This window comes from Sphaerodactylus townsendi, linkage group LG03 (assembly GCF_021028975.2).
Source record: "Sphaerodactylus townsendi isolate TG3544 linkage group LG03, MPM_Stown_v2.3, whole genome shotgun sequence".
NCBI classification, from domain to species: domain Eukaryota; kingdom Metazoa; phylum Chordata; class Lepidosauria; order Squamata; family Sphaerodactylidae; genus Sphaerodactylus; species Sphaerodactylus townsendi.
Window position 1 is genome coordinate 55069634 of NC_059427.1, and position 22057 is coordinate 55091690.

At 40.3% G+C, this 22057-nt stretch overlaps 1 protein-coding gene across 10 annotated transcripts in view; it reads left to right on the top strand.

Moving 5' to 3' along the window:
- ERC2 (ELKS/RAB6-interacting/CAST family member 2) overlaps positions 1–22057 on the top strand; it is a 660221-nt gene that overhangs the window by 433239 nt on the left and 204925 nt on the right. For 5 of the 10 annotated variants that reach the window (XM_048488070.1, XM_048488069.1, XM_048488071.1 and 2 more), the window contains 3 exons: positions 14099–14246; positions 14333–14371; positions 15400–15519. In XM_048488070.1, coding sequence (XP_048344027.1) covers positions 14099–14246; positions 14333–14371; positions 15400–15519 — 307 coding nt within the window. The remainder of the gene's footprint in view (positions 1–14098; positions 14247–14332; positions 14372–15399; positions 15520–22057) is intronic. The other 5 variants (XM_048488076.1, XM_048488075.1, XM_048488077.1 and 2 more) reach the window with 1 other exon arrangement.

A 22057-nucleotide genomic window follows, 5' to 3' on the forward strand; every position in this document is an offset into this window, starting at 1 on the left:
CCTTGTATGCCACCCCTCCCTTCCCCCTCCCTCCGCTAGGGTGGGTGGGCCATGTCCAGATGCTGGGCCCCTCTCCCTCCTCTCCCTTGTATGCCACCCCTCCCTCCCCTCCCTCTGCTAGGATGGATGGTCCATGTCCAGATGGAAGCCTCATGACGGGACCCCAGCAGCAGCCGTCATTTCTTCAGATATACTTTGTTGGGGATGATAACAATGAGAGGGACATTCAGAGTGCTCCAGAGTTAGTTCCCCTGACAGCTTGGTCATCCTTCAACCAGAGAGAAAAACCAAGAATATTGTTTACAGTGAAATTTTGAGCACTTAATCTGAGGGAGAAATGAAAACTGTATGCTGAACAAGTTATTCGTATGGCTACGTAGACCACAAAGCTAGGTGTGGTTATTATTTGCCTTTTAAAGGGGAGGGGAGGGAGTGAGGGGTGGCATGCAAGGGAGGGGAGGGATGGTGAAGGGGCCCGGCATCTGGACATGGCCCACTCACCCTAGTGGAGGTAGGGGGAGGGGAAGGAGTGAGGGGTGTCATGCAAGGGAAGGGGAGGGAGTGAGGGGTGTCATGCAAGGGAAGGGGAGGGAGTGAGGGGTGGCATGCAAGGGAGGGGATGGAAGAAGAGGGGGCATTTTTTATAATCTCCGTTGCGAAGCATTGGTATCCTACTAGTATATTTATTATATATTCTTGGGACTATGATCACATAGACTAGTTCTGTCCCATATTCGTTTGATGGAACATAAATAGGGTTTCCTCTTTCCTGAAATGTATTACTATTTATTTATTTGATTAATATAATTTTCTATTCCATGGATTCAGAGCAAAATACAGCAGTCTTCCCAAATGTAGAATTGTATATATGTGAAGGGGTGGGGGGAAATCATATGGAAATTAGAGAGAAGAGTTGTTCCCTAGACTAGAATTATTTCATTAAATAACTATTTCCAGTTGACCTAATGAAACTCCTTTTCAGCATTAAAGCAAAACAATACCATGGGGAACTTTGGGTATTGAAGGAGCATTGCAGTTGAATAAATTTTTAATATTTTGCAAAATTATCCAAATTCTTAAATTGACAGAGTTTTAACCACATATTTTAATTTAAAACCACCTGTGAAAACCCTTTCTATTCAGTGAAAGTGGCCTATATTTCTCAGTCAGTTTAAGTATGATATATTTATAAAACAGGGCAGTTTGATTTTACTAAACTATATTAAACTACAGACTTAGGGGCAGCTGAGGCTTAAAAATGGGGTTGCTTTTGGCCAAATCTTTTGGATACCAAAACTGAATATGTACATTTAGTTATTTTAGCAGTCTGTTTTGTTGATACAAGTTATATAGTTATTGCTTTGGTATTACAGGCAATTGTTCTAAGGTTGGCACACCTAGAAAAAGTTGATTTTGCGTATATTGTGTTTGAATGAAGAATATGTGGGTTTTGGTTACATAGCATTTGATAGAACAAGCTTCCACAAATAGCTTATCACATAACAATGAAAACAGCCCATCAATCTATAAGCACTGTTCCTGTCAACACTATTTTCTTTGGATTATTGCATTGATACTAAAAACAGAGCATACTGTGTCTGATCACCTGTTCTTAACCTTTCTTCATTTGCGCCAAATAAACATATGTCTACATTCTCTCTAGGATTTCCTTTCTTATGGAAACAACATTATACTGTTTGTTCTCAACAATATTGTTCCTCCTAGTGATTGCACATTTCAGAATGGAAAGAGCAAGTAGGCCACCTACATTTGAGAATATTGTCTATTAAAACTAGTTTTCTTGACCCAAACTTGACCCAAACTTTTAGTAGTGGTATTATTTTTGTTACTGCAACCAGGCTGAATTTATGACATCAATCACAGAAGATCTTATCTTGATATTCTAATACACAATAAACCCCCCCAACACACACACACCCCCACACTCCAAGCACCTTAATATTTCAAATTCAACCTGTCCAAAATGGGGGATTTTCCACTAACGGGAGGGGTTATTTCTACCAATTTCCTGTTCCTGCTATAGACGCCCCAGTTTGTGCCTCACATTGTTCAGGAGGGTCCTCACTCTATCTGGTGCAGCATTTCTATATCTTTAGTTTGCAAAAGGAGCAGGGAACAGGAGATTTTTGTTCTGGTGAGACAAGTTCCTTGTGTGATTGGAAAATTAGTCTGGATCCAACAAAGTAGTTTTAGCTATCAAAAGCGCAATTTTTAAAATGTGGTGTTCTTTTATTGCATTACTAGCGGGGCCCGGCCACGCGTTCCTGTGGCAATTGTCCTTCTCATCACAGTCCGCAACCCACACAGATGTCCATGCAGGTCCAATGATCCCCAGCATAGCCTTTTGGGGTGGTCAAATAGAATCCCTCTTTCCCTTTTCAATTCACATTGTTATATGGTGGTGTCTTGTTTTTTTAGTATAAGGTAATCCTTTCCATTCCACAACGGAACTGTCCAGAGTGCGAATCCCACTGTCCATGAGGCTGGTTAACACGCACAGTCCTGGCTTGGGTAAGGCAGAACTGCGGCAAGGAGGTATCCCAGTCAGGCAGCAGAGGCAGGGTGGTCAGGCGCTCAGATCGAGGCCAGCTCCCTGGGTTCTTAAAGGGCCATGTGCAAAAGAAGCGGAGGCAGTAGTGTTGGTTCGCCCCCACCCCGTGGATTTTCTTAGAAGAAAAAAAGTAGGCAAACTCCAGCCTGCAGCTTTTAGGTAAAGAGAGCTGTGGCCGAGATATGGGTGGAGGGAAGTGGGTGAAGTGGTGGTTGGATGTGAGGGAGGAGCAGAGGAGGAGGTGTGTGGAGGGATGAGCTGGATGTGTATGGGAGGATGTGTGTTGTGTGGTAGCAATGGGTGAGGCACAGAGAGTGAAAGTTACCTGCTTGCGAGGGGAGGGGAACCCCACCTGACGTCTCACACGGCAAAGTGTGTATGTGTTTCACTTCCACTCGTATTACCTAACAGTATTACCTATTTACTGTTTTCACTGCTCATCTCTGCCCATCTGCATGAACATTCTAAGCCCTCATACCAACCTCTCAGGCCACAGGCATGCTGCATGAGCATTCTAAGGGTGACAGTTAAACACAGCCAGCTTCATGGCCTGGTGCCCCAGGAAAAAGACGTTTTACCTGGCTCAGGTATGGACTTTCGGTCTGATTACCTGCCCGCAACAAAGAGGGACATCATGTGAAAATTTGGGGGCGATCCGTCCAGCCGTTTCCGTGATAGGGCATGAGTAACAAAGTCACTGTTAGCTTTTTATATATATAGATGAATCTGAACTTTTGTGATCCTTTTCATCACTCACATGCAAAGTAAAAGCAAAATTGCAATTATAGGATAAGGAGTTGGCGTTTGCAAGCTCAGGTGTTTCTCAACACTGGTGTTCTGTTTGCTGCTCTTTATTTCTGGCATTAGAAGAATTTTTGCCTTCTCTAGACCTTTTTAGTGGCATGCATAACAAAATTGGGTATACAGATATTTTAAATGAAGTTTCATTCTATATTGTTAGCCTTACACAATATCCAAAAGAATACCAGTTGCAATTTTAAAAAAATATCTGTTGTTTTGTTCTAGCACATATAACAAAAGATGTTAATTGGTGGGAGTAGTGTGCCATGCTGATGTTGTCTTTTTGTGATGGGTGAAGTTCAGGGGGATCTGTTTTCTTGTTTTATATTATTGACTTCATTTATATGTTTCCTTTCTTCCGTCATGGAACTCAAGATGGCTTATATGAAAATCCTAGGAGGTCTTCCATCCAGCCTCTAACCAGACCCAGACCTGCTTTGCTTCAGCGTGTGCACTGTATCATGGGACCCTTCAGCTATCCCTTCTTTTGTCTGTTTCAGAGCACCAGTCTAATCACTCTCCTATTTTGTGATCAGTGCACCCATTTTTCCAAAGTCTTTACATCTGCCTTTTGTAAATGCTGGTTTCTTAGTCTGTAACAAATTTGGAAACCATTTACCCACCAAAGAAGATCAATGAATGAGTTGCCTGACTCAAATTTGAATCATATGACAAGCATGCTCCTGGAAATGCCTGCAGCCATTCCTTTAACAAGGAAGTCGTAATTAGTCAACATGAATCTGGTATCTGACTTCTTTTCATGCCCATCTTTAAAGTACTAATTAAGGAAATATTTGTGTGCTGTTGTCTGAAATCCTCCTCTCCTTGATTCTTGAAATAACCTGGATCTGTTCCATATTTTCCTCACCTCTTAGCAATGCTATCTCTTCAGTGTTGTTTCATTTTGACACTTTCGGCTCTTTCAGGCAGTTACCCTGGGATTAGGATTTTATTATTTTATTATTCTATACAAAGATCTTGCTTTCATGAAATTTAATGATGCTTATCACAGCTTCACTATGAGGGGGGAAAAGTGGATTAAAATGCATGTATTTATGTTATGTGCTTCAAAATAGCATTGTGGGTGGTCATTGTGCTTACCCTATACCAGTGGTGGCGAACCTTTGGCACTCCAGATGTTATGGACTACAATTCCCATCAGCCCCTGTCAGCATGGCCAATTGGCAGGGGCTGATGGGAATTGCAGTCCATAACATCTGGAGTGCCAAAGGTTCGCCACGACGGCCCTATACTTTGGAAGTTTGCACAAAAATGTCACTCGCAACTATATCTGTTGTATTTCATGGTTCACAATTTTTTACCCAGGTGTGTTGGTGTATTCCATTGCACTCAGTTCTCATTCCCTGAAGCATATCCTCCTGCCCCCGCTGCCCCAAAGAGCCAGTTCTAGCTTTACCCCACTTAGAATAGGAGATTTTTTCAGAAGAGCTTAGTAGGCATCACATTGGGGTCTGCACAGGGCACACATTTGAAAACAGCTGCTTCCATAAATCACAGCTTGTCTTAGAGTCTCCAAATGTTTTGTTGTGATGTTTCCCAAATCCTTGCAACAAGATCAGAGAAAAGCTTGGGGAACACTGCAAGGTGCAAAAATGTTCTGTGATGCTGTGGGGAAGCAGGGAAAAAACATTAAACCTAGAGCGGATAATTCATGTGGAAATTACCACAGGCAGCCACTTGGGGCAGAACAGTAAGACGAGTGCCACTCAGAGTGACCTCTCCATTGATACTTCTGAGTTCTTTCTTCTTCACATTGGAAGCTGCCTGTTCAGCCAGGTCTGCAATACTCTTCTATGATAATCTTTTGGCTTTCATTAAAAGGCCTTGCTGCTCATGGTCCCACACCATCTTTGTGCTGCATCTGACAGTCAGCCCCATCCGGTGGTGCCTGTCAGTGCTGGTGCCTGGCCGTGGCCCCCAAAGAGGCTTCCTGGTGATATGGGGAGACTCAAAAAGTAGACCAGCTTCTCTACTGCCAAGAAGTCTCTATAGACTTCATAGACCTACACCACCCAAAAGGAATGACTCACCAGCATAATGCTGGCAAAGGCTGGAAGGGAGCTGACTGATGTCGGCTCCTCCCGTGGCCATGTCCTCAGCCTGTCCCCACTATGCTGGCAGCAGGGGCCCTGGGACACTGGCATGGCATTCAGCACCATATTCCAGTGCTTGGAGAACAGCGGCTGCATGCCATCAGGATCATTCCCTCACCCCCGGAACTGAGTGCCTTGGGGAGGCCGAATCTGCCAGCCTGGCAGTACATAGCTCCTAAGAGCAGATTTAGCTCTTTGGATGGCACTCTTGATTTAAATTTAAGAGCTTCTCAAAAAGTTATCTTTCCTATTTGGTTAACCTGAAGCCTTACAGACCAAATCCCATTCTTTTATAACTTTTCCTCATGCAAACAAACCGGCATAAATTAATTATTTAAATAAATGTGCTATCTTCCCCACTCCAGAATTCTGGAAGCTTCAGTTTACTCTTGGCTATCTCTGGGGCACCTGCCATGTAGAAGCACTGTATAAGCAGCTCTAACTGTAATGGGAAGATCTCACAAACTTGTTCCCATGTGAAGACCACTGGTGTTATTTATGTAGACTCAGCCTTACCTATGGGATTCTAAAGATATTTTAAAAAGAAGTTTCTTTGGTCTGTTCCAGGTGGGGCCAAACTTGCTTAATGTAAGAGCCACATAGTTTAAACTCCAGATGTTTGAGAGCCACAGGACATGAATAAATATTACAGACATATTTATTGTTAACATTTTGTTATGTATATTAATATTTTAAAATATGCAAACATAATGAGTTATTCGTGTATGTATTTTTAAATTTTTTTATTAAAATTAAATGAGTGCCAAAAATAAAAAGAGATGTTGCTGATGATATTTTTTTTGCCTAAGACTCTAAATATCTGTTCAAAATGTGGAGAAAAATATGTAAATTAGAAATAGTTACTGGCTATTTCTGCTCGTAGAAATATTGTGAGTCTCCATCTTTGCTGTGAATCATTTAAAATCTGGCTGATACGTTGTCAAGACTGTACAAATTACAGGGGCTATGGGACCTTGACCACTTTCAACCCCCACACCCAGGCTGTTGCAGTCCCTTCTGGCCTCCCTGCCCTATAGAAAAGCTCAGCAACGCAGCCAGGGTTAAGGACACACTGATACCTCCCAGGTTTGGTGAAGTATGGTTCAGGGGGTCCAAAGCTATGGACCCCCAAAGTGGATGCCCCATCCCCCCTTGTTTCCAATGGGAGCTAATAGGAGATGGCCCCCCTGAACCAAACTTCACCAAAACCTGGGTGGTATCAGAAGGAGAGTCTCCTGAAGATACTCTGAAAGTATGGTGCTACTATCTTAACAATTGCACCCCTGACAGCAGGCACCCCCCACATTTCCCCAGATTCTTCTTTTAAATCCATCCTCTTCGGCATGGATTTAAAGGGAGAATCTGAGGTCCCCAGTTTAAACATTGAAAGTGATGCTGTTTCAGGGTGGGGGATAATCCACCCCCAAACAGCATCACTCTCAATGTTGTTTTAACTGGGGACCCCAGATTCTCCCTTTAAGGTGGATTTAAAAGGAGAATCTGGGCTCCCTAGTTTAAACACCATTGAAAGTGATGCTGCTTGGGGGTGGATTCCAGCATCACAGAGGCTGCCCATGGGAGGGGGCAGATTTTGCACCGGGCTCTATTTTCCGTAGCTACGCCTCTGCCCGGAGGGGAGAGCAGAAGGGACTGCCACATGCCGGCTGGGAGCCCAGCTGAAGGGGGGCAAGTGGGGCAGGCCTCGAAGAGCTGCTTTTATAAGAACTGAGGCCGGGGGTGGGGCTTGGGGAGGTGTGGCCACATCTGCAGGGCTGAGTGGGGGTGTGGCCCCACCCCCAATCCCCCCATAAAAATCTATACCCACATCACTGCTTTTGCATCTGAGGATCCTTAACTCTGGAGCATTTACCCCATTATGTATTTGATGTCCCATTGTGCATGGAGCCCAAGGCTTTTCTTGTTAGGATAGTCTCTGATGCTGACACTGATCTACTGTGATGCTGAAAAACTAATATTTTTTGTTATCAGATTCCAATTAGTACATTTCTTCTAGAATATCTTTATATGCTCTGGCAAGCAAAGAAAATAAGGTCTAATGTGGTTGCTAATAGAGTAGTTTTTAGAGTTTATTTTATTGGTTATTATGTTTTATTGTTTTATTGCTATATATTTTATTTACTATTATATATTTTATTTTACTATGTGTGTTTTCAATGTTTTGATATAATTGTTGTTGTTTTGCAATGGCCTATGGCTACATACAAATTCATTCATTCATTTATAAAATCAGTTGTACAATTTGGTGATCATCCCTGGCATTAAGCTGCCACATTCTGAGATGTGAAGATTCTGAGGTATTTGTGATTCTGAGGTATTTGTAAACATTTTAGTTAGAAAAATAGCAGTAACTGTCCTCACAAGGCATCAGGGATGGAGCGAAGGGCAACTGTGCCTGGAGCACACGTGTACCCTGCACTCCTGCTGCGGCGCTGCCCACCCCCGCTCCACCTCAGAATGCCCCCACCATGGCCTGGCCATGCCCCTGTTGCAGCGCAGCCCGGGGTATCATGCCCCCATTGGCACTACGCCACTGCAAGACATGCAATTTTGTACAGCTTAAGAATATTGATAGAAACGTATGCTCAAGGGATCGAACCATTCTTTTTACTAACTGCTTTTATCTTTGTCCTTTATAAACACAAAGAGTAATGTTGAAAGACAATTAGCCTGACAGTGACAGATTACCTATAGTTTTGTTCATTCTGTTTGGCTTAGCTGGACTTTGGACAAAGCTTTATTCCATACAAACAAAACCTTCATATGTGTTTGTCATTGGATTCATCCAGAAATATTTCTAATACTGTCTGCTGTTGCATTTTTTTCCATAGCAGGTTGTAGGCAAAGTCAGTTGGTGTTTGGGTGTTAGGCTATAATGGCTATGTACATGGGGAAAATCAATTTTAAACAGACACAAACAGACAGTTTTAAACAGATGTTAAAAATTCTGTTTAGAAAATGGTTGTAATTAAATTTTGCATTTACCACTTACACAGTGAGGCTGCCATGTTATTGCTACAGTCTTCTTTTTAACCAGTGACACTCATCTGAATTGATGACTGTCTAAAGCAGGTTTATTTGTTTATTTAAAACTAGCACAAAAGGCCATTTTAAATTCAAATAAAATGGGCTCTAGATGGGGGGAAGAGAGCAGGTGGGGGACCCCTTCCCCTCCCTCTTCCCCCAGGAGAGTGGCGCTAGACCAGTCTCCACCCCAGCGAGACTTACCTGAGGCCAGCACTCATATAAACACAGGTAATCAAAAACACAGCTAAACACATGAATTAAAATACATCAAGTTAAAACTGCAACATTGTCACCAGTAGCTGCCAGAGAAATTGATTAATTATTTCCTATAAATGTGTGTCAAAATGATTCTACCTTGCACTTTTTACAGAAGGAAGAGAATGTAGAAGCTTTCTGTTTCAGCCATTCTGAGTTTTCATTATAGTGTGTCTGTGGACAGCTTTCTCATTTCAGTGATTTAATGGGCACAAACAATTTCTGACAGCTGAAAATGTACAACGTTCTGGCTCATGTTTTGTTGTGGTTTAGGGTTACAAGAAAAATTACATCAGTGTTCCAGTGATTTTAGGGCAGTTTCTAAGCATATTTTAGACTGAGGAATGTAACAGGTAAAAGACTCAGTAGCCTGCGTGCAGATTTGTTCTATGACTGCTGGCGGAAAATACCCTTCAATATTTGTCCAAGTTCAAGTCTCAGCACTATAACCATTTCCTGTTTGAGTCTGAGTACTATTATCATTTCCTATTTGGTTTTTCTATTTTATAATTCATACTGGCAAAAGTGTTTTAATATCTGCAGATCTGGAACAACCCCACTGTTGTCAATTATGTTACTCTGCATTTTGCTTTTTTCACAAATTATAAATCCTGGATACTGGTGCATGTCCAAAGGCAGATAATGGTCCCATGTTTATTTTCTTGATGGTATACATGCATCCAAGTGGTATGCTTTAACGTCGAATTTTTTTTTCTGCTGGGATGAAACAAAGCTGTTTCAAACAAGATCTGTCATCACTACCTCTCTGAAATCACCCCTACTGAACCTTAAGTTGAATGCTCAGGGTCACAAGGGAAAGAAAACAAAAATTAAGGGGAAAATTCATTGAGTTGTTTCTTTTCCTTTAGTTTAACCAGAACATTAAAAGTGGGATATGCATTGTTACTTCAAATGTTTTCAATTACAGTATTTTAATAGGGTTTTAAAACACACACACACACACACACACACACACACACACACACACACACACACACACACACACACAAAATGCTTTCTTTACACAGTCACAGTGATAACAGTTACAGTCAAGGGGGAAATAGGTTCTGTAAATGCTAATATTCATTATCTTTGTTTTATATCACCACTATCTTTCATTTACTGGTCTTGAAACAATAACGTTTACTAAGTTAATAACACTTTAGAAAAATAATTTTCTAAGTAACATATTTGAGGAATAAAACATTATTTATTTCTGAATAGATTATGACAAGAAGTACCCCTCAAGGGCTTGTGGGGAGCATCTTATTTCCCCTTCCCCACTATTTCCTCTTTCTGTTTCCTGAAAGGCCCCATAGCTTCTCCTCCTTTCTTGCTTCCTTCTCTCCTTTTAGAGTTGCCAACTTCCAGGTAGTACCTGGAGATTTCCTGGAATCACAACACATCTCCCAGCTGCACAGATCTGTTTTCCCTTAGAATTTCTGTCTCCTCGTTGGGAAATTCTTGGAGCTATGGGGGGTAGAGCCTTCAGAATATGACGTTTGAGGAGGAAACCAACCCCAGCAGGACATAAGGCCATAGAACCCACCCTCCAAAACAGCCATTTTCTCCAGGGGAACTGATCTCTGTCACCTGGAAAGCAGTTGCAATTCTCGATGATCTTCAGGTCCCATCTGGAGATTGGCAACCCTGCTTCCCATGGAGAAAATGGCTGCTTTAAAGGTGGATTCTATGAAATTATACTCCTCTGAGGTCCCTAACCTCCATAAACCCCACCCTTCCCAAGTTCTACACCTAAATTTTCAAGTAATTGCTAACCTGGAGTTGGCAACCATATGTCCTTCCCACTAAACAGCAAGCCTATGTTTATCTGCCTCCTTGTCTTCAGCTTTCTCTCCCCTGTCAGCAGCATCTACCTAGGTATACTGTGGCTCAGTTCTGTGGGCCAGGGCTACTTGCATGATAGGGAACCCTCAAGGACTTGTGGCAGGGCGCCTCATTTTCCCCTACTTATTTCCCCCACCTTCCCTCTGAATGGCGCACTGAGGCATCTACCACTTTCCCTCCTCTGGGTGCGTGGGGGGCTTTGTGAGGGCTTCCTCCATGACCTCCCTCTTGGCAACACAGCCTCTGAATGGTGTGCCAAGGCTTCCCCCACCTTCCCTTATCTGGGTGGGTGGGGGCACTGTTAGGCCTTCCTCTATGACAGGGGTCTTCAAACTATGGCCCTCCAGATGTTCATGGACTACAATTCCCATCAGCCCCTGAAAGCATGGCCAAGTGGTAGGGCTCATGGGAATTTTAGTCTCTGAACATCTGGAGGGCCATAGTTTGAAGACCCCTGCTCTATGACCTCCCTCTTGGCAACACAGCTGGACTGTTCTGGATGTGTTAACCAGGGCCCTTGTCAGGAGCTACTACTGCTGCCAGGTCCAGCACAGCTCCTAGCTGTGCCATTGCTACCAGTCTGTGGTAAGCCCATTTTCTGTGATTGCACAGAAAACCATTTTTATTGGGGGGATTTAAGTCTCCATTTTTTTAAAGTCAGATTTTTCTTCAGAAGTAGGGGTTCCCCTAGTGTGTAGAAAAATCTGTTGGGGGTAAGTGTGCCCCAAATCTACGGATGTAACTATCCACAGATTGGGGGCACACATGGTAATTATATATATGATATCGCTATGAAGCCACTGGAAGAGTTATCTGTAGATTTTTAGTGTTTTTCTGACACTTGGATATATCCACATAATATGACATCACAGAAATGCTGAATATTAAGTGATAACCAGTAGTGATAGTTGACTGGGTGTGGAGAAACAAACTGTCATTGATGCCGTTAGCTTATTTAAATATTAAGGAAGAAGTCAATAGTTTGGTGAGATGCTGGCAGGCGTACTTCTTCAACCAGACTTTCATCAGTTGAGGGGGTGGGTATAGCACAATACACATCTTTTGCATGCGGAGGCCCTCAGTTTCATCTCAAGTCCTTAGGTAGAAGGTGCTAAGAAAATTCTTTCTCTGTCACTACAGTCGACAATAAGGAGTTATATGTAACAATGGCCTGACACATTATGAAGCAGATTCATATTTTCACACATACATACAATGCATGCACACACTCACAATCTAGCATATTCTGACTATACATTCAGCCAGTGTGAGGTTCTGTAACACTAAAATGCTTTACTTACATTAAAATTGTATTCATGTTAAAATTATACATTCCTAACCTTTGGATAAATACAATTGCATAAACAACTATAGCATAAATATTGAGCATTTGAATATTAGATCTTTAAAATAGGATAAAGATAGCTGAACACATGAGAGTTTTCAACTTGCTTCCAAATATTTAAGAAATGTCACAATGTCAGCTACTGTTAGAGAATCTGGCTTATCCTCTATGATCACTATCAATACCAGGAAGCATGGAGATATGTAAGAATTAAAAGTAACGTGATAAAGTGGGAAATTTGATCTTTTTTTAATCTTACCAGTTGAATTTTCAAGTGCCTAAACTACTCCATCCATTGCTAATTGCACCTCTGTGCTCAGTTACACACGAAATACTTTTTCATGTATTGTGTCTTTGTATAGCCCACTATAGTATCAGTTTAACATCTGATGTGAATCCCTGAATTTGAATAACACTGTATCTTTATAAAGCCATAAAAAGAAGCTGTACTAAATAGACCCTTCTGTTCTGGTAGGCTTAAGGATAGAAGCTTTTATATGCTTTTTGATCAGAAAAGTATTGAGACATTGGAGGTGGCATTTAAAATGTACCTTTGGGGGAAGGGTACTTCTGTTGCCTACTGGTTAATAAAAGCAAAATATTCTTATGTACTATGGTTCTATTCAAGCTATTGCTATTGCTGGCATAGGGCATGAAGAAATAAAAGAAGACAATTAGAAGTACATCTCATTCTAATGCGGATTAATGCATAGCACAGACCCACAAAAACATGTTTTATAATGTACTTCTTATTCTTTAAGACATAGAAGGACTCTCAGATATCATTAATCAGAATGTCAACATAACTATTCTTTTGGAATTAGAAAAAATCAGTGGTCATAAAGCCTTCTGCAAATTATTACATGTTTTCATCTGTGAATCTTTTATTTTACCATTCTTGTATTGGCTACCTTGAAGACCTGTATATAGTAATTTTTCCCATCACACTATATTCTGAGCCCTATTGAGACTACTAATGCAAAATCATATCATTATGCACATTTATTGTCACTAAATGACAATTTGTCACTAAATGACAAAATGGCTTGAGCCATTTTGGATCATCTCCAGCTTTTCTGAGATACGGGTGCAGAGGTGATAATTGGACTATGTAGCTTCAGTAGCTGAGTTCCTGAGGCTTAAACTGTCTTGGGGCCCAAGAGAGCTTCATTAGGGTATGCTGGATCTCCATGTTGACCATTCTTTCTCATAGTACAATGGGGAGCTTTTCCCAAGTCCTTTTTTTAAACCAGTAATTATAACGTTACATCGATAATGCCGAAATGCTTCAAAGATCCCCCTGGTGGCTTGCAGGGGATGGCTGCTGTGTGGATGGGACCAGGAAAATCCAGACTTTCTCTACCGTATATCAGACAGCCTTGTTTTGCTGTGATCTTTCCCGAAACAGCACAGCACAGCAGATCTGGGAAAGGCTGCAGAAGAGTAAAACAACAAAACCTAAATGATGCATAGAGACCCATCGTCTCAGCAACACTGAACCCAGAGCAAATCACCTGTGTAGAAACTGCCTGTATTGATTTGCTTCACGAAACTCACCGACAGGTGTTTTAGCCCTCAGTGCCACAGTTTTTTTTATCTAAATCAAGATTTAATCTTTTAAAAAACCTGTAAAAATCCTGATAATGTATGTTCTGGGTTGTGTCTACTTTTTTGCCCTTAGGTGTGTGATGAGCACAGTGCAAGTGAGACTGTTGCCTGGGTCAGAGGAGTTTATAAGTTGATCATGAGATATTAATGTTGACTTAGCTGGCATTTTGCCTTTCAGGCAGGCATCCATCCAAGAGACTGTATCTTACACATGAGTGAATTCTCATGGTCTTACTTTAGAAATCCAATGCTATCTAATTCTTGTCTTTACATTTCTGTGTTGAATGGTTGATGCCATTATTTTCAAAAAGTTAGCAATATATGGCAACAGTCTAGTAACTGGGCCTTGAAAAATATTTTGGGTACTGTATGCCCAGACTAAGGTATGTCAAATTTCCATGATGCCTGATTAAATGTACCCATTTTGCTTCTGAATTATTCAAATGTTAAATCAAAAAGTGGAAAAATGTTCTTCATGAGTTCTGATTAATTTTATTTTTGTTTTATCAGGCAGGAAGCATTACTTGCTGCCATCAGCGAAAAAGATGCAAATATTGCCTTGCTTGAACTGTCGGCTTCAAAGAAAAAGAAAACTCAAGAAGAAGTGATGGCTTTGAAAAGAGAAAAAGACAGATTAGTCCACCAGTTAAAACAGCAGGTTAGAAAACTCTTCTTTTTTCTTTATTTTGTTTAAATCAGTTTTTTTTTCTGGGAATATGACATTATTTCCCCTCATGTTGAAAGTCCTTAAGCCAAGCCTGCCTTGTGACTACTGAAGGAAAGGTAGGAAAAAGATCCATGTTAACTTACTACTATTTTATTGGTGTTTACTATTTAGTTGCATGTTGGTTTGGCTTGCCTATCCTGCAATGTACTACCTGTCTTTCCCCTTCCATATTTAGCACTTTAGCAGTTACTCAACTGCACAAAGGAACATACCGAGATACTTCCCACTTGTAGAATCTTACTAACCCTTTCTACCAATCACTGTCTGTATATTGTTGTATTATAGTTGCTTGTTCAGAAGGTTCCTTTCTAGCTTTCTGCAAGGTTATCTGGAAGTTATACGTTTTATATCGTACAGAATCTGGCCTATAATTCGCTGCTAATTTTCAGATAGCGTAAATGTTTGCTAATAGATATGTGCTTTAGATGCAAATAGCTGTTCAGTTGCATTCCTGTTCTCCATTACAAGAAAAATAATCACAGAACACAACCAATGATATACACACACATACTTTTAACACCCCACTACCTATATGCATTTCATTTTAATTGAGACTGTAAACATATTTTGGCAACTACCAGCTTTATAATGTTTGCCGTGCTTGCATTAAGGAAATAAAAAGAATCCTCAGATAACCTCAACATCACAGCTATGTCGTGTGGCATAGGAATGTATCATGACCCTCTTTTCTAGAAATCTTAGAAAAAGAGAGAAGGATGCTTCAGAATGAGTCAGTAACATTTATTGAATGTTTTCCTTTGTGTGGTAATAGCATTTTGGGTTTTGTTACTGTTATATGTGAAGCAGGAAAACATTCTAGGGGAAGTCATAGTGATCTTTCTCTAAACTCTGCAAGTTACCAGTCTGTGCTTCCAGAACTCAGCCATTCCCAGATAAGCATGCCTGCATCAGGTTCCCCAAATCTGTCAATGTCATGATTTTCTTCCTTGAATCATACATTGTGTGTTGTAGCTTTCTGTTCTTTAAGCAACAGAAATAAAAGCTGCTGCTTTAACTCCTAAACTCCCAGGTCCTCGCATAATTCTGACCTCACGCACCTAATCATGGCAGCTTTTTCCCACAGGTCTATAGAAATAGGAAACAGCCCCAGAGCATGAACATGTCATCCATTTGTGATGCTGACTTCATGACAGACACTGGTGCCAAGTACCTGGGTTCCCGACATGATGCACACATGATTCAGGTCAGTCAGCTGTGCAGGAGACATTTCAACCAAATGCTGATCACCCGCTAAATGCACCTACACATTTTAAAAACTGATGCCTGGAGTCTCTGGAGGTACAGCTGAATGGCAAAGATTAAAACACTGTTACTATTATTTTCTGCCTCTCAGAGGCTTACAGCAGGTCAAACCCATATCGTTTTCTATTATTAGGTAGTATCCTTCCCTTTTCATTCTGCATCATTCCTTGGAAACAGATATACAGCCCAATCCAAAGGGGGAGGAGTAAAGCGGCGGCTGGGGACAGCACTGTGGCGGTGCACCCACGTCGCCTCTAATGGGGTTTCAGGAAGCGTGGGAAGGAGGAGAAATATTTGGAAGATGGAATATTTGAATATTTAATTGAATTTGTAGAATCATCTGGAATTGTTTAAATGCTGCTTTTTGGAAGTTCTACTACAAAGGAATCATGGCTTCTTCCTGTGACTTTTCACTGAGTTCTGTTATGCCTTCTGATTTTTTGCCAGGCCTAAAGGAAAAAAGGAATGGAATAGAATGTTTGCAACTAGAGCTAGTGGATAATTTCGAGCCATTTCTAAATATAGATGAATCAGATAGATAGGAATGTTTCCCACCCATCTCTTTTTGGAGCTTATAACAGCTAACTTGTGTGCATGGTAAAAAAAGAAAAGAAAAAAAGTTTAATCTATATGTATGCCCTTTGCAAAGGGTTTTTGTCAATATATGCACAGTCTGGAAAATATCTCATTGCATGGAATCATCGTTCTTGTAGCAGCTGCGTATTTGGGAATATTATTGAATTCACATAATTCGTGTAATTCCATAACTGGTTTATTGACAATACTGTGGAACAATATTTTTTTCATTTAGAAGCATTTACAGACTTCGTCAGAACTGATATGATGAAGACATATACTGGTCCAGAGAATAGGAGGAGGATTACGTGTTCAATCTTTCTATTTTTTCTGGATTATGTTTTCAATTATTCCATCTTTTTCTAATACCCCATCAATCCCTTATTTCTGTCAGTTTTTAGATAACATTTCCAAAGATCTAATAGAAGCACTTGACTAACATTGCAATTCAAATTGGGAGGGGGGGCACTGAGGAGGCGGTGTGCCCCCAGTGCTGGTGTAAATGTCTCTTATGCAGGTGTAAGGGCATTTTTGCCAGTGCAGGGGTACTTACAATGGTGCTGGGGAGTTGTGCAGCAGCACAATGCCCTGATGCCATTGCAACCACAGTGGCAGCAGTCCTTTGGTGCAGGAACCCATGTTACCTCTGAAGGGGGTGTTCCTTAGGGTGCAGCCAGCTTTAGTCAGTTTCCTGAGACCTTGTGGACCAGGAGTGCCTTCATTTGCCAGTGTGGACTTATGCTAGAAAAGTCAGTGGCACAGTCAATTTTGCCACATAGTCCACTTGCATGGGCAAAGAAGCTGCATTGCTTTTCGCTTGCTGACTGTGGCACAGCAAGTCTTTTAGGGGGCAGCATGACTATATTGTCCCTGACCATATTGCAACTACCCTCCCCTAAAGTTGCACTGAAAAGGAAATGAGACGCCATACACTGAACTATTATCCTTTTGACCATTGTGAGTCATCTGACATCATACTTATTATAGCAGTGTACACCAGCTTGAAATCATGACTTCCAAGGGTTTTTAATGATAGAAACAATGTGCATAATAAAAACAAAAATCAAAATGTATCTTAAAAGCTAATAAAATTAATCAAACACAGAAAAACAAGAGGATTAATCTGCTGAAACAAAATAAATGTGTATATCTCAAAGACCTGCTTGAATACACATGTCTCAGTCTGTTTCCAACTGAAATGATGGATCACCTCCTAGAGGAGTGTAGTCCATATATTGGAAGTTGCGCAAGTGATGATGGTTTAATAACCCCTCAGAAAAAGATTGGCAAACCTTAAACTGGTACCTAAAGAAAAATGTATTAGTCTAAATAAATTGTCCAACTACGTGTCATCAAAAATGTCTACTTCAGAGTTATGATACAAAACAGTATAATAATAAAAAAATAAAACTAATACTTCTTTATGTAAAAATGACCCTGTCTTTCAGTTTTACTCTCATTCCATGGGTGAAAGGGTGATCAGAAATTCCCTTCATATTCAGTTTGTAGTGAATTTTGTTTTATGGGCTAGCATTCCAGAGTGGTATTTCCCATTTCATCACCTCATTTAGCTATTGACTCAGACTCATAGAGACCCAATACATATCCACGACCTTGATATTATCATAATGGACAAATTATGTGTGTTTTAAAAATAGAACTGTTACTTTTATCTAGAACCTGTAGAAATTATGACATTATGTTAATTTCTAAAGAAGTTGTCCACTTTCATAAAATGTAGGTTGTATGCTATGGAAAACAGCCCTCTGGGGAACTATACTTAGGATGTGAGTGGCTGGTCTAACATTATTCAGGGAACCTCTTGGCTTAACCCACTACTCTTTTTTTCCAAAGTCCCAATTGAACTCAGCATAAATGCAACTCAGCATAAAATGGGGGATGGGAAACCCATGTATGCCATCCTGTGTTCCTTGAAGTAAGGACAGTATGAAAAAATTATTGATGGAATAGAAAATTGTTGCTCAGAGCAACTTCTCCAGCCTGTCTGAGTGCTCTGCCATTCACTGATAGGAAACTCATGACGATATGGGGGATGCAGACAAACCTTTCAGATAACGAAGGCCAGTGGTTATGTGTATATCTTTGTGTCTTATAGGATTACATTGTTTTATAAGGTGTACTGTGATTTATACATTTACAGGATGTGGTATAGAATAGATACTTTTAAAATTGCTCTAAGGTTCAAGCAATCAATACTATTAAACTTTGTGGATTAACCCAATATAACAAATTGTCTCAGAGAGCTCTGTTGTGACTGGATAAATGCCAAATGTACTGATTGTATCAGAATGCTGTAATACATCGCAGACTTATGCTGAGATTGAATTGCCAGAACTCAACTATACCCAGGTTTTCCTCAGACATAGATAGAGATAAAGCATTCTAAACATTGTGATAGACTCCTCAAGCTTCCTACCATGGATAGAACCTAATTGGTTATTCATAACTTTTCCACACATCCGTTTCTAAAGAATGTGGACTGTTAAAGTGCACTTGAAATGGCTTAGAACAAGGACCAATATTATGTAAGGGAGAGAATTGCCATGACTGGGTCTCAACAATGATATTTACAAGCAGAACAAAACACTATCCACAAATGATGTTTTACAGGCAGAATTTTTGATCTCAAACAGATAAGATACTCAGCAGTTTAAAATATGGTTTGTTTAGAGGTAGAAACTGCTTTTGTGATTCTCATAGTTTTGTCACCTCTTTTCTTTGGTTCACGAACTGTCTTTCAGCAACTCCACATAATTCAGGGTCACGTTAAGAACACTTTATTAGCTGCTATGTCTGATTTTTGCAACTATTATTTAACATTGTTCTGCAGTCTCTTGAACCAGGTGTTGGAAAGTATAAATGATACTGTCTTTTACAGATCTTTTTGAAACAGTGTAGTACAGAAATGACCACTCTGTTTAAACAACTGTAACACATTGTATATCATTTAAGATATTGTATCAGAATATATTGTGTACACTCTCCTTATCTATGCTTTTGTTTCTTTCAAGAGATGCCCTAATCTCTTGCAAGTGATGCCATCTCTTGCAAGAGATGCCCTCTTACCTATGCTTTTGTTTCTTGCAAGAGAACACATGGACAATTTCAACAAAAAGGAAGAAACCATGAAAATGAACAAAACTTGGCTACCAGTGTTAAAAAACACTAGAGTCAAGACTGTGACTAATCAGCTCCACACAAACACAGGATGACTACGGACAGCAAACAATCAAAGGGAACAAAGGCCAGGCTACTTCTATTCAGATGACCTCACCTATTGACCTTACTATCTTCATTGTTACTCACATGCTAATGGGTGGATCCCACTCAACACATGTAAATCTAGCTTGCTAATTGCACCCTTTATTTGTTAACAGACAATGGTTCTTTCCCCCACCCTGGATACCCCAACAGGTATATATACTCCACTTGCTTCCCTACTATCAGATCCTCTGAAGATGTCAGCCACAGATGCAGGTGAAACTTCAGGAGAGAATGCTGCTAGAACACGGCCATGCAGCCCGGAAACCACACAGCACCCCGATGCCCTAACTCTTTCACAGGGAGCACAATCTTTGAAGTTCCTCATACTGTTTAGTTGGATATTTCTATTTCACTGGATTGGGGGGGAGGTTGGACCCAACAGAAACAACTCTTTTGTATTTGAAGGACTATCTCCTTCCCATGTGTATCTCTGTGCACCAACTTCGGTCATCAAGCAGCCATCTGTTTGCTACCCTGCCACTTAGGATGGCAATTCTGGCACTGACTAGCACTCGGGCCTTTTTCCATTGTGGCTCTGGCTCTGTGGAATGGATTCCCTGAAGAGGTTGGGGAGGCCTCCTTGGAAATCTTCAGGAGGCACTGCTAGGTCTATTTATCAGGGTTTTGAGGAAGGAACTGGTAGGCATCTTTTAAGAGGGGAGGGGGATATTTGAGGTTTGTGGTGTTATTTTTGGTTCTAAACTGGAAATGTTTTAACTGTTATTGCAGGCCACCTTGAACCATGGGGAAAAATGGGATAGACATGTTTTCATAATTAAATAAAATATAGTTTGACTCTCAGTGGTAAGAGCATCTGCTTGGCATACAGGTTCAATCTGCATCATCCCCAGTTAATGATCAGGTAGTAGGAAATCCTGGAGAATTGCTGCCAGTTTGAGTAAAGGCCAAGGCGTTCAATTCTTGGCGGCTTCATGAGTTCATGTGTATGTATGTGGTTTTTTAAAAAAAGAAATAAGGGAAAAGAACTGACCCGTTAATTAAAATGAGAAATGTTCTTTGTTTGGACATCTATGCTACATTTTAGTAAACATCTAAAAGTCTTTTTTTAACTTGAGCATTGTATAATACTCCCAGCAGTATTGTATTAAGAGAAAAATTAATCTTTGCCTGCAGTTGACTAAGTAAATTCTCTGGTTTTTCCCAGTTAGAATTCCTTTTGAGAATTCAAAGATAAATGCTGTTAGTGAAATCTGTACAATGATGTAATTCTCTTTGAAATAGCTTGCCTAAAAGCCATAATTAAAAATCCTCAAAGGATTGTTAAGAGCAACAGATGTATTTCCCAATTGTCTTTTTTCACTATTGAAACTGTCAGCCAAAAATGTAAATGGAATTGGCCAAATATTGCTAGAGATGAGCATTACTGTAGAAATTTTCCAGCTACTTCAAGACAACAGGTGTCCATTGTACATCAGCCAGAAACAAAGCTAGTACTTGGCAACCTCTAATATCTTGGCTCACAGTACTTCATGAAAGTATTTGGAAACAAAAAGGTGACTCTGAAATCTTGAAACAGTTAGGCTGCACCCAAATGAACAGCAATATGTTCTGATTCAAATATTTGTCTATGGATTTGTCTACAAATATTTTACCAGAGTGAAGTAACTGGTATAAAAGTAGCATATACTCTGCAACAAAAGGTAGAAAACTAGTTATTAAAATAATAGCCTGAGAATATCAGTTCTGTGAACAGCAGGAAATTTTACCCATAAAGTGTTGTGACAGACAGGCAAGTCCATCCCCCTTTTCATGTCTACCGATCCCCAAATGAGAAGAAATGAGAAGAAATGAAAAAAGAGAAGAAATGAAAAAAACTAACAATAGAATTAAGAGGATTGGAAGGAGAGTTAAAGAAAAAACCGGGCAAAAAACAAATATTAAAGAAAATAATAGTAGTGAATGCACAATTGGACAAAGATTTAACTCAAAATTTAGAATGCAGATTAAAATATTTGAAACATTTTTTTTGAGTGGGCTAATAAGCCAGGGAGATGGATGACAGCAAGGCTGAAAAAAGAAAAAAAAGCTCAAAAATAATAACAAAGATTAAAGGAAAGGGGGTAATAAGGGAAAAGAAAGAAATAGAACAAAGAACATAAGAAAGAGCCTGCTAGATCAGACCAGAGTCCATCTAGTCCAGCACTCTGCTACTCACAGTGGCCTACCAGATGCCTTTGGGAGCTCACATGCAGGATGTAAACGAAATGGCCTTCTGCTGCTCCTGAGCACCTGGTCTGCTAAGGCATTTGCAATCTCAGATCAAGGAGGATTAAGATTGGTAGCCATAGATCGACTTCTCCTCCATAAATCTGTCCAAGCCCCTTTTAAAGCTATCCAGGTTAGTGGCCATCACCACCTCCTGTGGCAGCATATTCCAAACACCAATCACGTGTTGCGTGAAGAAATGTTTCTTTTATTAGTCCTAATTCTTACCCCCAGGATTTTCAATGTATGCCCCCTGGTTTTAGTATTGTGAGAAAGAAAGAAAAATCCTTTTTTTCCCTATGGTACAAAGATTCATTCAATTTTTGTCCACAGTATATAAGAATAATAAGATCAACCAAGCCCCTAACATTGAAAAACTCCTGAGGAAACAA